The 17,335-nt window shown below is 39.3% G+C and overlaps 2 protein-coding genes across 2 annotated transcripts; one reads left to right on the top strand and one right to left on the bottom strand.

Moving 5' to 3' along the window:
* Nucleotides 1-45: 45 nt before the first annotated feature.
* LOC121533377 (kininogen-1) lies at nucleotides 46-2,818 on the bottom strand. The gene is made up of 7 exons (XM_041839261.2): nucleotides 2,466-2,818; nucleotides 2,195-2,311; nucleotides 2,028-2,106; nucleotides 1,654-1,826; nucleotides 952-1,062; nucleotides 709-807; nucleotides 46-554 (listed from the first exon to the last, which is right to left on the bottom strand). The coding sequence occupies exons 1-7, from the start codon at nucleotides 2,676-2,678 to the stop codon at nucleotides 222-224; spliced, it is 1,125 nt and encodes a 374-aa protein (XP_041695195.2). The 5' UTR covers nucleotides 2,679-2,818; the 3' UTR covers nucleotides 46-221.
* Nucleotides 2,819-3,775: 957 nt separating this feature from the next.
* On the top strand, nucleotides 3,776-15,553 carry LOC121532684 (lysosome-associated membrane glycoprotein 3). The gene is made up of 7 exons (XM_041838466.2): nucleotides 3,776-3,863; nucleotides 3,960-4,133; nucleotides 4,550-4,773; nucleotides 5,571-5,696; nucleotides 5,991-6,045; nucleotides 6,163-6,336; nucleotides 15,081-15,553. Exons 2-7 carry the CDS (start codon nucleotides 4,064-4,066, stop codon nucleotides 15,218-15,220), a joined length of 789 nt encoding a protein of 262 aa, XP_041694400.1. The 5' UTR covers nucleotides 3,776-3,863; nucleotides 3,960-4,063; the 3' UTR covers nucleotides 15,221-15,553.
* Nucleotides 15,554-17,335: the final 1,782 nt, after the last annotated feature.

The following is a 17,335-nucleotide window of genomic DNA, read 5'->3' as shown; positions in this document are numbered from 1 at the left end:
GTGGATAGTATGTTGCTTTACACAATGACACAGCACCCAGCACAATTGAATACATTTAGTTATTTATTTTTAGTATCAAATGGCCAAACAGTCAAGATGCACTTTGAGGGAATGAAAAAGTAAGATTGAATTGCATTGTCAAAAAGAGAATAAAATGATTATTCTTTTTATTTCAAATCAGCAGGTATGCTTATGATACAAATGCATTATATAGCATTCACTTATTTTTTTCCCAGCAAGTCTAAATCACTTAAGCCCTCCTCTATCACTGGCAAAGGTGTTGTGCGTTTCTCCTGTTCAGAGCTGGGGGTTGTTGGGGGGACAAACTGCTTCCAGGGCTTGGAGGGGCAGTGGAAAGGGCTCTCTGCAGTAGTTGTGGGGGGCAGGGCTGGCTCTGGGTCTCTGCTAGCCGTGGTGACAGCAGTCGGGCTGAGCTCCTGAGACTCCTCTAAAGACTCCTCTTTAGCTGAAGCAGTTGAGGCTGGGGTTGCTTCAGCAAAATTGTTGAAGTTCCTCAAGGGAGACCATCCAGGAGGCCTTCTTCTAAAGACTTCCTGTGAATGGAAAAATGTTCCTTGTCATAATCATCCATTTAGCACAAATTCCCAAAACATACATACATACCTACACATCATGACGCTATTACTTTATCTGATTTTCAGAGCATCATTAATATGCTATAGTAGTAAAGTTTGCAGAATGTCTCACAAAATTCTGAAGGGGACCTGGTGCACATTCCACATTTGCTTCTGCAGTCTCATGCCTCCAAGGTGCCACATCTACTGTAGAATTGCAGTGAGCAAGTTCCTAGAGATACAGGATGTCAGAGATGGCAGGGACAAGCATTCATGATACATTTCATTTACATACAGAAGTATTACAACAGCAGAATCATATATTAAATATACTGTAGCCTATTCAAAAAATACTATGAGCTCCATTGTGGTTTACCACATCTTCAGGATCTGGATGACATTCATCGTTCAGCTCTTTGTGGTCCGCTTTGGAGCAATTGCTTTTCCTCATATCGAACATCAGTCTATACCTGAATCCAGCAACCACCTAAGAGGAGCATGTGAAATAAATAAGTTATTCAAAGACATTCGTTTGAGCCGCCCTTCCCCCCAACGGATTCTGGAATGACACTCCTAACTCCAACAAGTACATTACAGTCCAAGGGTCACACCCATAGAGGTAAATATAGCCACACCACACCTACTAATGCCAGAGCCAAGGAGAAGGTTTGGCATATTTCCATTGGAAGGGATGAGCAAAGATACTTAACTTAAATTATATTTTTACAAAAGTAGATATCTTTAAAAAATATTTGTGTTGTTGGTAATTGTTGTAGGACCCAATACCCCTGATCCCAACTGGTCACTCTGTTACCTGATTCGCACTATAGGGCTCGAACCGTACCGTACTGGCTCTGATCTTTTCTTTTCACATGGTCATTTCCAGCATGGTTCCAGCAGCTATGGTAGATGTGTAACCAGGCCAGCCCTGGCCTAGTTCAGCTCAGTTTGGCTCGGTTTGGCCCTACAGTGTGAATCAGTTTTGAATTGAACTAGGTGTTTAGAGTCCACCAGGTGGCGTAGTCAACTAGCCTTTGTAACATTCAATAACTCCCAGTGAGATTTGCAACTGATTTACCTGTCTCGTAGCGAAACCAACACTGTTCAGGACAAAGTGATGGCTGGAGTCAGAATCAGCATTGAACCTGGTGATGGAGTATGTCACGGGAGCCTTTAGGTCCTCACTGTCCACGTCAATCTCCCTAGGACACCCCAGACATGTGGAGCGTTCAGCAACAACAGGGGCCTCCACTGAAAACGAGAGGGTTGTCAGTATAGAAAATTAACCACATATTTTTGGTGATTCTAATCTAAATCAACTAAAATAAATGTTCTGCTACATGAGTCAATCTTTGGTTAACATTTATCTGGTTGTCTGGAAAAACTATAAGTATAAATAGACTTGTATGTGATCTATGGCTTGGTCTACTTGGTGTGAAGTGAAAAACTAACCAACTGGGTCACAGAAAACTGCCAGGACCTCTTTATCGGTCTCTGACATGTGGACCGTTGCATTACAAGGGCTTGGCACCTGATAAATAAACAGAACAAATGTTTTATTATTATTATTATTTAAAAAACAGATTACCCAGAGATGTAATCTAATAACAAAGCATTACCTTGTTCCCAGTGGGGAGGTAGTCACAGTCTTTCCAGACTTTGTTTCCCCCTGCTGGACAGTCAGTGACCCTGCCATTGAATTCCACAAAGTACTGAGTGCCTGAGTCCTTCTGAGACTACAAGAGAGGAACGCAATACTGTGACTCGGTGTAGGAATGTTCGTATTCTCTCTTCATCAACACAATCAACACATCATTCATCAAGATGTATGCAAAAAGGACAGGATAAATAAATAAATATAAATAACAATGTTCTCAGTATGTCACCTACCGTTGAGGCCTCCAGAATCTGGTAGAGTGCTAGTTGATTTCCATAAGGACGCTTCTCATTATACTTGACAAGGGCCAAGTCCACAGCTGTCTCCACATCTTTGTCATCACAGAACACAAGGACCTGCTCTGGCTCCAGATCCTGCCCCTGTCCTGGAGCCCAAAATTGGAGAGAGAGCACTACTAGCACACATAGTCTCACTCCCAGTTTCATAACAAAGACATGTATGTCCCAGGTCCGGAGAGAAGGAAATGTGAGACCAGATCTCGTTCCTTACTGGACTCCTACTTCTGAAATGATTGACTGTAGTCTATTCGCCTACACAGACCTGTTCAAATAAAATGAGACAGTGCACAAGCAGAAAGGCATCCAGGCAGTCCCAGTGACAGCAGAGTAAATGTTTACTTATCTGCTGTCACCACCATGCCTGCATTCTTCGAAAATCAATACCTGTCTTTGAGTTGTGGAGAGTTTTTGGCATGCAAGAAAAATGATGGACATGTTTAAGAACATATTATCCTCCTACAGTCACTTGTTGTGATACCAGTTGTTGTTTTTTACCCATGTAAAAAAATCCAGGCATGATAGAAAACTATGTAGGAGTCAAGTGCCTGAGGAGGGTTTATTGTCATGTCTCCTCTATAATTTATGGAATAAAACCTCTGTGAATGTGCTATAACTGTGCTGGTCAAATGACACATTATCACAAATGAATTACCTGTAATAGCCACTTCATGCCATGCAATGACTTTATCAAAACCTTTGGTCTAATGAAAACAAATGTTCTATCCCTAAAGTAAACATAAATATTAGTTTAGTATTAGTGTGTGTCAGAGGGTAATACAATAGCAGAGGTCCATGTTATTAAGATGTAAATGGAAGGCCATGGGACAACCGCTCTCCCATTATAAAATACTTGGATGGGTAAACATGACCCTTTCCAAAAATGCTTGTCAGTTTGTCAATCCAAAGTTAATCCTGACGTGCATTGACACATTGCTGCAGTACTGTGTATTTTAGGAGATACTTTGTCCCTCTCTACCTTTGACCCCGATTTCCTCCAATGCCTGCTAATGCACAGTTTGATTTCCCCAGCAGCACAGCCATTCCCAGAATCCAACCACAGCTCCGGTGCAATAAACATGAACCAATCATATAATCAATGTATATAGGTATCATGGTCCAGGTATGATACAAATACAATCTTTGATAAACATTTTCCTCATATTTTCAATTTAGAGTCTAAAGCCTGTAACTCCTGGTTAATTCAAACAAGTAATTGTCATAGAAACTGCTCAATCAACATGTCCTTTGAACCAACCTGCTTTAATGCTATCTTTTTAGATAAAGAGTTGAGTAGACACAAATAACAAGATATCTAACCTGCAACAGCACAAGGTAAAGTTAGTTACATCATATCCTGTATATCAACCATTTAAAGATAGCTCATGAATCTTTTTTTTTTTTTTTACCTCTTTGCCCCTCCCCTTGAAGGCACTCATCACTTGAACAAGGCGTTTTGGTCTTCTGGAGATGAACTCACCACATCACATCTCATACATTTGGTCACAACACAAACGCCCAACTGAACACACAAGATGACTGCCAAACTCAAAAACAACATGCATCGTGAAAAAATACTTTTTCTACTGGTTGCGATCATAATGGGTGAGTTGCATGCACCTCTATCTAATAATGTCTAATCTATTCAGTGGTAGTGGTAGTCTGATATAAATTGATACTGTACAAGGCAGCAAGGCAGTTAACCATGCAACATGTAATATAATCTGCAATCAGAATAAATGCAGGCCATTTTAATCTGAATTTGTTTCTGAGATAATATTAGAAAACAGTGGAAGTGTACTCTTAAAAAGTCTAAATCATTGCAGGTAAAAACATGTTACAGACATAATCATGGCTACTTCAACAAATTGTTACAAACACATTTTTACAATGATTTATTTAAGTTCATTGTAAAAATAAGATTAACCTAAGGGGATCTGTAATTGTGCATGTGAATGTTGCCCTGGGTTGATGGTTTCTGTAAACGGTTTCACTTCACACGTCACTATACCGCTTTAAAGGAAACAGCCTTATGACTGCTGCATTGGACCCCACCATCATCACCACAGATGAGCCTGGCCTAAACAACCCTGAGCCCACTGAGCAATCATTCCTACCACAGAAGCCTGTCCTTCAGCCCAAAGAGACTGTTCCTGTCACTGGAAACTATGTGGTGAATAACACTGCAGGCAAGCCATGCATCAAGGTCTCCATGGGAGTGGAGTACATAGTTATTGAGAAGAAGGTAGGGACAGTCACTTTCTCAGCACTTTCTGTTTGTGTGTTTTAGCACTTCACTATCAGGGGTGAGATCTCATGTGGTTTGCCACCTAAACTGTGAAAAACAGACAATGGCCATTCTCATACACATTACTATGTTTGGTCATGAGATCGACCATACAATCATTATGATACTACAGTGCCTTGCAAAAGTATTCATCCCCCTTCGCTTTTTTCCTACTTTGTTGCATTACAACCTGTAATTTAAATTGATTTTTATTTGGATTTCATGCAATGGACATACACAGAATAGTCCAAATTGGTGAAGTGAAATTAAAAAAATAACTTGTTTCAAAGAATTCTACAAAATAAATAACGGAAAAGTGGTGCGTGCATATGTTTTCACCCCTTTGCTATGAAGCTCCTAAATAAGACCTGGTGCAACCAATTACCTTCAGAAGTCACATAATGAATTAAATAAAGTCCACCTGTGTGCAATCTAAGTGTCAAATGATCTGTTTTTTTTGTCTTATTTCTTGTTTGTTTCACAATAATTATTTTTTTGCATCTTCAAAGTGGTAGCCCAGTTGTGTATATCAAATGATACAAACCCCCAAAAAATCCATTTTAATTCCAGGTTGTACGGCAACCAAATAGGACAAATGCCAAGGGGGGTGAATACTTCGCAAGCCACTGTATATTATTAAGTAGCTCTAAATCTATAACAATAATTAAGTTATCACTTGTTCCTACATCATCACTTGTTTGCTATTGTTTTTGTCCTTTTCCAATCCAATGGTATGTTGATCCTTATTTTTTCAGAAAGCTTCCTATTTCAACTTAGACCCTACCACCACCCTCGCTACGGGTAGATGTGGTGAAAAAGAGGCAGTTCTCTCCCTGGCTATTGTAGGAGAGGGAGGCTATCTGAATCTCACCTTTGAAAAGGTACAAATTCAGAAACTTCCATCTTCTCATGTCACACATGATGTTAACACATATGACCACATCACCTTATAACTGGAAATGTTTTTTCCTTTCCTCTCCGACTCTGAGATGATAACTGAGAATAATCACAGGTTGACCACAACTCTTCCATATAATGATCAGAAGCGGAGCAATACATTATATCTATACATGGCTCTGAGCAGAAGCATACTCATTCAAATGCATGTTTGGCTTTGAATAAAGACAATGATTTATTTATTTAATGCACATTATTAATAATTTTTCCTCCCACAGGAAGGGAACCTATCCTATGTGTCAAAGGTCAACGCTAATTTGGCACCAGGCAAAGGTAAGTAGACCAACATGATCTCACAAGTAGACACATTATTTGAAACAAATGCATGGATATTCTTCAACCGATTTCATTGTTAGAAAAACAAGGCTGAGCATATTCTTTCACCATTAGGGAATAAGAACTATCCTGGGGTGATAGAACATGAAAAGCTGTTCCCAACTGCCGCTGGCCGCAGCTTCAAGTGTAATTCTCAGACCAAGTTTCATCTGGCTGAAAACCTTCGAGTGAAGCTTGTGCCTCTTCAGTTCCAAGCTTTCAAACTCACCAATGGGAAGTTTGGAGAGGGTATGTCAATTTTACAATTTTAGGGACCATTCCGTTTATGATTTACGAAAGCATTCTGTTTATTATTTTACTGTAGGGTTATACAGCGCCTTGCAAAAGTATTCATCCCCCTTGGCGTTTTTCCTATTTTGTTGCATTACAACCTGTAATTTATATTGATTTTTTTATATGGATTTCATGTAATGGACATACACAAAATAGTCCAAATTGGTGAATTGAAATGAAAAAAATAACTTGTTTCAAAAAATTCAAAAAAGTAAATAATGGAAAAGTGGTGCGTGAATATGTATTCACCCCCTTTGCTATGAAGCCCCTAAATAAGATCTGGTGCAACCAATTACCTTCAGAAGTCACATAATTATTTAAATAAAGTCCACCTGTGTGCAATCTAAGTGTCACATGATCTGTCACATGATCTCAGTATACAGTTGAAGTCGGAAGTTTACATACACTTAGGTTGGAGTCATTAAAACTTGTTTTTCAACCACTCCACACATTTCTTGTTAACAAACTATAGTTTTGGCAAGTCGGTTAGGACATCTACTTTGTGCATGACACAAGTAATTTTTCCAACAATTGTTAACAGACAGATTATTTCACTTATAATTCACTGTATCACAATTCCAGTGGGTCAGAAGTCTACATAGACTTAGTTGACTGTGCCTTTAAACAGCTTGGAAAATTCCAGAAAATTATGTTATGGCTTTAGAAGCTTCTGATGGGCTAATTGACATCATTTGAGTCAATTGGAGGTGTGCCTGTGGATGTATTTCAAGGCCTACCTTCAACTCAGTGCCTCTTTGCCTGACATCCTGGGAAAATCAGAAAGAAATCAGCCAAGACCTCAGAAAAACAATTGCAGACCTCCACAAGTCTGGTTCATCCTTGTGAGCAATTTCCAAACGCCTGAAGCTACCACGTTCATCTGTACAAACAAAAGTACACAAATATAAACACCATGGGACCACGCAGCCGTCATACCGCTCAGGAAGGAGACACGTTCTGTCTCCTAGAGATGAACGTACTTTGGTGCCAAAAGTGCAAATCAATCCCAGAACAACAGCAAAGGGCCTTGTGAAGATGCTAGAGGAAACAGGTACAAAAGTATCTATATCCACAGTAAAACGAGTCCTATATTGACATAACCTGAAAGGCCGCTCAGCAAGGAAGAAGCCACTGCTCCAAAACCGCCATAAAAAAGCCAGACTACGGTTTGCAACTGCACATGGGGACAAAGAGTATCGGTCCATAGGACCACTTTAAGCCGTACACTCCACAGAGCTGGGCTTTACAGAAGTGGCCAGAAAAAAGTCATTGCTTAAAGAAAAAAATAAGCAAACACATTCAGTGTTCGCCAAAAGGCATGTGGGAGACTCCCCAAACATATGGAAGAAGGTACTCTGGTCAGATGAGACTAACATTGAGCTTTTTGGCCATCAAGGAAAACGCTATGTCTGGCGCAAACCCAACACCTCTCATCACCCCGAGAACACCATCCCCAAAGTGAAGCATGGTGGTGGGAGCATCATGCTGTAGGGATGTATTTCATCGGTAGGGACTGGGAAACTGGTCAGAATTGACGGAATGATGGATGGGTCTAAATACAAGGACATTCTTGAGGGAAACCTGTTTCAGTCTTCCAGAGATTTGAGACTGGGACGGAGGTTCACCTTCCAGCAGGACAATGACCCTAAGCACACTGCTAAAGCAACACTCGAGTGGTTTAAGAGGAAACATTTAAATGTCTTGGAATGGCCTAGTCAAAGCCCAGACCTTAATCCAATTGAGAATCTGTTGTATGACTTAAAGATTGCTGTACACCAGCGGAACCCATCCAACTTGAAGGAGCTGGAGCAGTTTTGCCTTGAAGAATGGGCAAAAATCCCAGTGGATAGATGTGCCAAGCTTATAGAGACATACCCACAAGAGACTTGCAGCTGTAATTGCTGCAAAGGGTGGCTCTACAAAGTATTGCCCACTGACAAAGACCTGATCAGTCTATAATTTTAATGGTAGGTTTATTTGAACAGTGAGAGACAGAATAACAACAACAAAATCCAGAAAAACATATGTCAAAAATGTTATAAATTTATTTGCATTTTAATGAGGAAAATAAGTATTTGACCCCTCTGCAAAACATGACTTAGTACTTGGTGGCAAAACCCTTATTGGCAATCACAGATGTCAGACGTTTCTTGTAGTTGGCCACCAGGTTTGCACACCTCTCAGGAGGGATTTTGTTCCACTCCTCTTTGCAGATCTACTACAAGTCATTAATGTTTCGAGGGCTGATGCTTGGCAGCTCAAACCTTCAGCTCCCTCCACAGATTTTCTATGGGATTAAGGTCTGGAGACTGGCTAGGCCACTCCAGGACCTTAATGTGCTTCTTCTTGAGCCACTCCTTTGTTGCCTTGGCCGTGTGTTTTGGGTCATTGTCATGCTGGAATACCCATCCATGACCCATTTTCAATGCCCTGGCTGAGGGAAGGAGGTTCTCACCCAACATTTGACGGTACATGGCCCCGTCCATCGTCCCTTTGATGCGGTGAAGTTGTCCTGTCCCCTTAGCAGAAAAACACTGCCAAAGCATAATGTTTCCACCTCCATGTTTTTGACGGTGGGGATGGTGTTCTTGGGGTCATAGGCAGCATTCCTCCTCTTCCAAACACGGCGAGTTGAGTTGATGCCAAAGAGCTCAATTTTGGTCTCATCTGACCACAACACTTTCACCCAGTTCTCCTCTGAATCATTCAGATGTTCATTGGCAAACTTCAGACGAGCCTGTATATGTGCTTTCTTGAACAGGGGGACCTTGCGGGCGCTGCAGGATTTCAGTCCTTCACGGCGTAGTGTGTTACCAATTGTTTTCTTGGTGACTATGGTCCCAGCTGCCTTGAGATCATTGACAAGATCCTCCCGTGTAGTTCTGGGCTGATTCCTCACCGTTCTTATGATCCTTGCAACTCCACGAGGTGAGATCTTGCATGGAGCCCCAGGCCGAGGGAGATTGACAGTTATTTTGTTTTTCTTCCATTTGCGAATAATCGCGCCAACTGTTGTCACCTTCTCACCAAGCTGCTTGGCGATGGTCTTGTAGCCCATTCCAGCCTTGTGTAGGTCTACAATCTTGTCCCTGACATCCTTGGAGAGCTCTTTGGTCTTGGCCATGGTGGAGAGTTTGGAATCTGATTGATTAATTGCTTCTGTGGACAGGTGTCTTTTATACAGGTAACAAGCTGAGATTAGGAACACTCCCTTTAAGAGTGTGCTCCTAATATCCGCTCGTTACCTGTATAAAAGACACCTGGGAGCCAGAAATCTTTTTTTTGGGGGGGGGGTGGATCAGCTTAATATTGCAGATAGATTGTATCTTCTATCAATGTAATTGTCTGCATCACTTCCATCCCCATGTTTGTGATATATACAGTTGTGCAAGTTCTCCCACTTAAAAAGATGAGAGAGGCCTGTAATTTTCATCATAGGTACACGTCAACTATGACAGACAAAATGAGGAAAAAAAATCCAGAAAATCACATTGTAGGATTTTTTATGAATTTATTTGCAAATTATGGTGGAAAATAAGTATTTGGTCAATGACAAAAGTTTCTCAATACTTTGTTATATACCCTTTGTTGGCAATGACACAGGTCAAACGTTTTCTGTAAGTCTTCACAAGGTTTTCACACACTGTTGCTGGTATTTTGGCCCATTCCTCCATGCAGATCTCCTCTAGAGCAGTGATGTTTTGGGGCTGTCACTGGGCAACACGGACTTTCAACTCCCTCCAAAGATTTTCTATGGGGTTGAGATCTGGAGACTGGCTAGGCCACTCCAGGACCTTGAAATGCTTCTTACGAAGCCACTTCTTTGTTGTTTGGGATCATTGTCATGCTGAAAGACCCAGCCACGTTTCATCTTCAATGCCCTTGCTGATGGAAGGAGGTTTTCACTCAAAATCTCACGATACATGACCCCATTCATTCTTTCCTTTACACGGATCAGTCGTCCTGGTCCCTTTGCAGAAAAACAGCCCCAAAGCATGATGTTTCCACCCCCATGCTTCACAGTAGGTATGGTGTTCTTTGGATGCAACTCAGCATTCTTTGTCCTCCAAACACGACGAGTTGAGTTTTTACCAAAAAGTTCTATTTTGGTTTCATCTGACCATATGACATTCTCCCAATCCTCTTCTGGATCATCCAAATGCACTCTAGCAAACTTCAGACGGGCCTGGACATGTACTGGCTTAAGCAGGGGGGACACGTCTTGCACTGCAGGATTTGAGTCCCTGGCGGCGTAGTGTGTTACTGATGGTAGGCTTTGTTACTTTGGTCCCAGCTCTCTGCAGGTCATTCACTAGGTCCCCCCGTGTGGTTCTGGGATTTTTGCTCACCGTTCTTGTGATCATTTTGACCCCACGGGGTGAGATCTTGCGTGGAGCCCCAGATCGAGGGAGATTATCAGTGGTCTTGTATGTCTTCCATTTCCTAATAATTGCTCCCACAGTTGATTTCTTCAAACCAAGCTGCTTACCTATTGCAGATTCAATCTTCCCAGCCTGGTGCAGGTCTACAATTTTGTTTCTGGTGTCCTTTGACAGCTCTTTGGTCTTGGCCATAGTGGAGTTTGGAGTGTGACTGTTTGAGGTTGTGGACAGGTGTCTTTTATACTGATAACAAGTTCAAACAGGTGCCATTAATACAGGTAACGAGTGGAGGACAGAGGAGCCTCTTAAAGAAGAAGTTACAGGTCTGTGAGAGCCAGAAATCCTGCTTGTTTGTAGGTGACCAAATACTTATTTTCCACCATAATTTGCAAATAAATTCATTACAAATCCTACAATGTGATTTTCTGGATTTTTTTTCCTCAATTCGTCTGTCATAGTTGACGTGTACCTATGATGAAAATTACAGGCCTCTCTCATCTTTTTAAGTGGGAGAACTTGCACAATTGGTGGCTGACTAAATACTTTTTCCCCCCACTGTATACTCCCCTTTATTACTTTTCAACCCCGCCATCCTTTCCCTACTTGGAGTTAATTAGTGAACAACAATGCCCAGGCCTCTACTTCCGGTCTTTACTTACTATCTACACCTTATGGACACAGTTAATTTTACAATAATTCTATTATATATATATATATATATTATTTATTTTTTGCTCCTGAACTTCTTCTACTCTCAACCTCTCCGATCATTTTCATGATGTCCATCCGGTTTGCTTCTATATGCCATATCTTTCTAACTGTGCTCTTTCCCAAAAGCTCCCAACATACAACCTATATACTTGTTATGGACACAGTATGCTTACATTATTAGCTATCTTTGTTATTATTTGTTGTTATTTGTTATTAGTCCCATCCTTCAACTCTATTCAATACCTCCCATCTATCTCTTAACACCATCCATATAGGATTTCTATTTGCCATATATATTTCAACCGTACTGTGATGTTTTACAAAAGTTCTGAACCTTTCTATTCTCATTGCTTCTACAGATTGTGAATTAAAAATAAACATTTTTGCTAAAAGTATTATTATATTATTGATCGATTGACTATGACTTTTCAGATCACCCAGTAATGCTATCTGCAAGGTTAGCTCTAGGTAAATATTGCAATCCTTTAGCCATTCCTGGACCTGTGTCCAAAAACAAGCTACAAATGGACAGAACCAAAACAAATGATCTAATGATTCTGTCTCTTCACAGCAAAATCTGCAGAGCTGGGAATATTGTATCCCCCATATAAATAACATTTTATTGGTAGCAAGAATTTTATATAATAATTTAAATTGAAAGATTCTAATTTTTGAATTCGGTGTCGTTTTGCGTGTCAGTTCATAAACACTATGCCATGGGATCGGTACGTCAAAAATCTCTTCCCAACTATTTTGCAATCTATATGGGACGGCTGTCAATCCTTTGGTCCTTAAGTGAAACTGATATACTTTTTTATTTATCACAGTTTTCCTTAACCAATTATGTTCTTTAATGCAAGGCCGACAGACAAGTTCCTTACTTTCTCCCCCTTCCATTTTCCTCTTCCACTTTTGCGGTAAGGCTGCAATTATTTGGTTGTAATTTTGGGTAGAGCAGACATTTCCATATGTTTTTGTTAGCTACATGTGCGACATAACTCCACCAGTCCTACCGATGATATCATTTACGAAGATTATACCTTTTTTAAACATTCTGTCAAAAAATAAAGGTTTTTTGTCAATTAGTATATTTGAATTTAACCACAATATTTGTTGCATTATTTGTTCTGTCGTTTCTGGAGGATTAAATTGAAATTGCAACCAACTTTCTATGGCTTGTTTTAGAAATAGTGATATTTGGGAGATGATTTCCTTTTCAAATAACTGCAAATGAGTTGTTGTAATCTGAATAAAGGGAAAAAGGCCTTTCTTGAACATTGGGTGAGACAATCTTACTAATTTGCTTGAGAACCAGTTCGGATTTAAGTATAACTTTTGTATGACTGAAGCTTTTAGTGATAGGTCTAATGCTTTAATTTTTAATAATTTCTGTCCTCCGAATTCATATTCATTATATAAATATGCCCTTTTAATTTTGTCTGGCTTGCCGTTCCAAATAAAATTGAATATTTTTTTCTCATATAATTTAAAAAACTGTTCGCTAGGCGTAGGCAAGACCATAAGCAAATAGGTAAACTGGGATAATACTAAAGAGTTAATCAGGGTGATTTTTCCACAAATTGACAGGTATTTTCCTTTCCATGGTAGTAAGATCTTATCTATTTTTGCTAACTTTCTATACAAATGTATTGAAGTGAGATCATTTATTTCCTTTGGGATATGTATTCTGAGTATATCCACATCACCATCAGACCATTTTATTGGTAAACTACATGGTAATGTAAAAATTGTATTTTTTAGTGATCCAATACGTAATATAGTACATTTGTCATAATTTGGTTGTAATCCAGAGAGGTTAGAAAATGTATCTAGATCCTCTATGAGGCTGTGGAGGGATTCTAGTTGTGGATTTAAAAGAAAACATGAATCATCAGCGTACAATGACACCTTTGTTTTGAAGCCCTGGATTTCTAATCCTCTGATATTATTATTGGATCTGATTTTAATAGCTAACATCTCGATGGCCACAATAAATAGATATGCCGATAGTGGACAACCTGGTTTTACTCCTCTTGACAGTTTAAAACTTTCTGAGAAATAGCCATTATTTACTATTTTACACCTAGGGTTACTATACATGATTTTGACCCATTTTATAAGAGATTCTCCAAAATTGAAATGCTCCAGGCATTTATATATAAACCCCAGTCGAACTTTATCAAATGCCTTTTCGAAGTCTGCTATGAATAGCAGGCCTGGTTTCCCATATTTTCCATAGTGTTCTATTGTTTCCAATACTTGCCTTATATTATCTCCAATGTATCTTCCATGTAAAAAACCTGTCTGATTAGAATGAATAATATCCAACAATACCTTTTTAATTCTATGCGCTATACATTTTGCTAGAATTTTTGCATCACAACACTGAAGTGTAAGGGGCCTCCAATTTTGTAAATGGACTGGATCTTTATATTTTCCACATGTATCCTGTTTCAGTAATAATGAGATCAGACCTTCTTCTTGAGTGTCAGATAATCTACCATTTACATAGGAGTGGTTAAAACATGCTAATAACGGTCCTCTTAGTATATCAAAAAAGGTTTGGTATACCTCGACTGGGAGCCAGAAATCTTTCTGATTGAGAGGGGGTCAAATACTTATTTCCCTCATTAAAATGCAAATCAATTTATAACATTTTTGACATGCGTTTTTCTGGATTTTTGTGTTGTTATTCTGTCTCTCACTGTTCAAATAAACCTACCATTAAAATTATAGACTGATCATTTCTTTGTCAGTGGGCAAACGTACAAAATCAGCAGGGGATCAAATACTTTTTTCCCTCACTGTATATGGTTTAATGCTCTTTTAAATGTAACATTGTAAAGGTAAGGTTTTGCCCTTTCGGCCCCTCAAAATCAATTATCCAAAGTGTTAAGATCCAGATGAAATATTATTATTTATAATTTTTCTTCTTGTACAAGGTAACAGAATCAGTCAAAACAAAATCGATATTGCTCTTCAATTTTTACATTACATTTACTTTACAAACACATCCTGGGGTCATTTTGAAGTTCTGGCTCTAATACCGCTGATGCAATTTTGCTGATATATATATTTTTTATTATGTAGGTAGGGAAAACTCCATAACATATGCAGTAAATCTCCAGTATTTATCTTACAACTAGGACATTTGTCAGTTATCTTATTATCAAGTAAATGCAGTCTATGTGGAGTAAATTATGTCCTGTGCAATAAATTGAATTGCATCTGTCTATGTTTGGTTGCCATCAAGAAGCTCTGAAAGGTTTCAAGCAAGTCATCCCAGTCTACTGGGTCATAGTTACAGCCTAGGTCTCTCTCTGTCCCATTTGTATGTTAGGTTATTATAATGAGGTACATTATTATTCAGTGTATTATACATCAAGTTGACCTAGTACTATGAATACGATTTTCGAGTAGTGATTCCTTTGGAGTATTAGGGAAATTGTATTTTGTCTTTTCTTTTAACCAGTATTTAAGAAGCTAGTTTCAGGAAGCTCATGCTGGTCTTTGAGTTGTTGAAATTGCATGAATTTATTATAGAAATTCCTTTCAAGTTCCATAAACAAAATTTTGTTTTTTATTGTCCCCCCTATGGCATTTCAGAGGTTGAGTGCTGGGCTGACTTCAACAAGAGGATCATCCCCATCATTATTGGTGCCACGGCTGTGGCACTCCTCCTGATTGCTGTCCTGACCTTCCTGATCATCTGGAACCGCCGTAGAGCTGGCTATGACAGGATCTGAGAAGACTTCATGTAAACATAAAATGAATGCTTTTTATAGCCACGTTTTGTATTTCCTAGATGCTTTTTAGTATTTTTATCCATTACTCAATATTACCTTTTTATAGTTGTGTTTTTTAATATTTAATTCTGTTTGCAAAGAAAATTGAAATAATATTATTACAGTAAAAAATATGTGAATGTGGTTAATACTTCTAGGAAAGCACTGTGTAAGTTTACAATCATAATCAGCCAATATGGTCAGCAATTTGAATCTTGTTATGTTTTTTGGGGGAAATTATATTTTGTTTAAAGAGTGCCAATATTACCTTATTAAAAGTGTGGCTTTATCGAGCAGGATTGAAATTCATTATCTTCAAGTTCACATTTAAGTATAGATTTCTTGCATGCCTTATTATAAAAACACACTGTCCAAAAACATATAATTCTGTAACAGTAGCATTGCCAGAAATCCGTTGGAGGGTGGGCCTGCAAAAAAAAATATATATATAATAATAATTTTTAAAATGAGCTAACTTCCTGCAATTCTACACATTTTCCCATGGGGCAAAGAGAAAAATGTGCAGTTTTATAGCTAATCTCATGGTATTCTACACATTTTGCCATGAGGCTGAAAGAAAATGTTGCCATTTTAAAGCTGATTTACTGCAATTCTACACATTTTACCATGGAGTAGAGAGGAAAATGTGCAGTTTCATAGCTAATCTCATGCTATTCTACACATTTTGCAATGAGGTCGAGATAAACATTTAGCATTTTTAAATCTAAAATATACTGTGATAAAGGCACTGGATTATTACATTTTAGTCATTTAGCAGACACACTTATCCAGAGCGACTTACAGTTAGTGAGTGCATACATTTTTCATACTGGCCCCCCGTGGGAATCGAACCCACACCCCTGGCGTTGCAAGCGCCATGCTCTACCAACTGAGATACACAGGACTATGTGCTGTCTTGTTTGCTAAATGAACAAATGAAGTAGGCAGTGGCATGGTGCATATAGCCATAGAAGCACAGTGACATATGCCTCAATGCAGTCATATTCGTGACTTATATATATATAATTTTTTTGCTCAATCTGATTGGGTGGGCCTGGCTCCCCAGTGGGTGGGCCCAGGCCCCTACCTAAGTGGCAGTTCTGCAAGATGGTGTAAATTATGTCTGGAACCTCTCAAAAAATGTACCTCCAAAGTGTCAACACTGTGACCTCTCCTTATGGATTCACCCTTTCCAAAGATGAGCTATTATAATGACAAGATAGCCGATTGACCTCTCTAAGGATGGAAAAATACATGTCCTCGAAGATGGAAGACAAGCAGGAGGAGGCTAGATCAGGTGGGACATTTCTAGCCAATGAGAGGGCAGATATGCGTGTGACCAACAGACAAGAGAAGGAAGACTCATCTTTGAATCTGTGCCATTATAGCTAATTTTCCCCCAACATCGGACACCCCCTAACTTCGGACACTCTCTAGTGGTTGGAGGACTAAATCACCTCGAGTTCAACAATGCATTAATGAGGAGCATAGGTTTGAACTATACTGATATAAATTGTTTCACATAACAGGCTGTGATTCATGTGAGGAACGTTAGGGGCTAGGATGAGATAAAACTTGCATTTCTTATAGATAAGACTTGTATTTCTCACAGATACGAACACTCTCTCTTTGTTGTCTGTGAAACCGTCCTTGAACGTAGGTACATAGAGTACAGATTGGAAGGGTGTCTTTTGGGTGCTGACTCTACAGGTTATTATGATAGCAACTTATGCCTGGGAACGGTGGAGCGCCAAGGGGTGGAGCGCCAAGGGGTTGGGACTAACCCATGCGCCAACGGATTGGCTGAGTAAAGTCTAAACCACACTCAGTCCTTTACTCTGATTGGCCAACAGAAGAGGTGGGAACTCTCTGTCAGAGTATTTGAGAAAGAACCTGTAAACAATGGTTTAGTTCTCTGTCTGCCCTGCGTGGTATTTCAGTGTGCCCGTATACGAACCAACATACTTATCATACATACATTTTGCATATAATAAATGTAGCTTGGATTGAATATCTCTTGATTATGTTTTCTCTTATTCCAATACCAGATTTGAATTACGCAATTTCTAACAGTAA

The sequence above is a fragment of the Coregonus clupeaformis genome, chromosome 20, assembly GCF_020615455.1.
Source record: "Coregonus clupeaformis isolate EN_2021a chromosome 20, ASM2061545v1, whole genome shotgun sequence".
In the NCBI taxonomy this organism is placed as follows: domain Eukaryota; kingdom Metazoa; phylum Chordata; class Actinopteri; order Salmoniformes; family Salmonidae; genus Coregonus; species Coregonus clupeaformis.
This window is presented reverse-complemented; position numbering and strand designations above follow the sequence as displayed.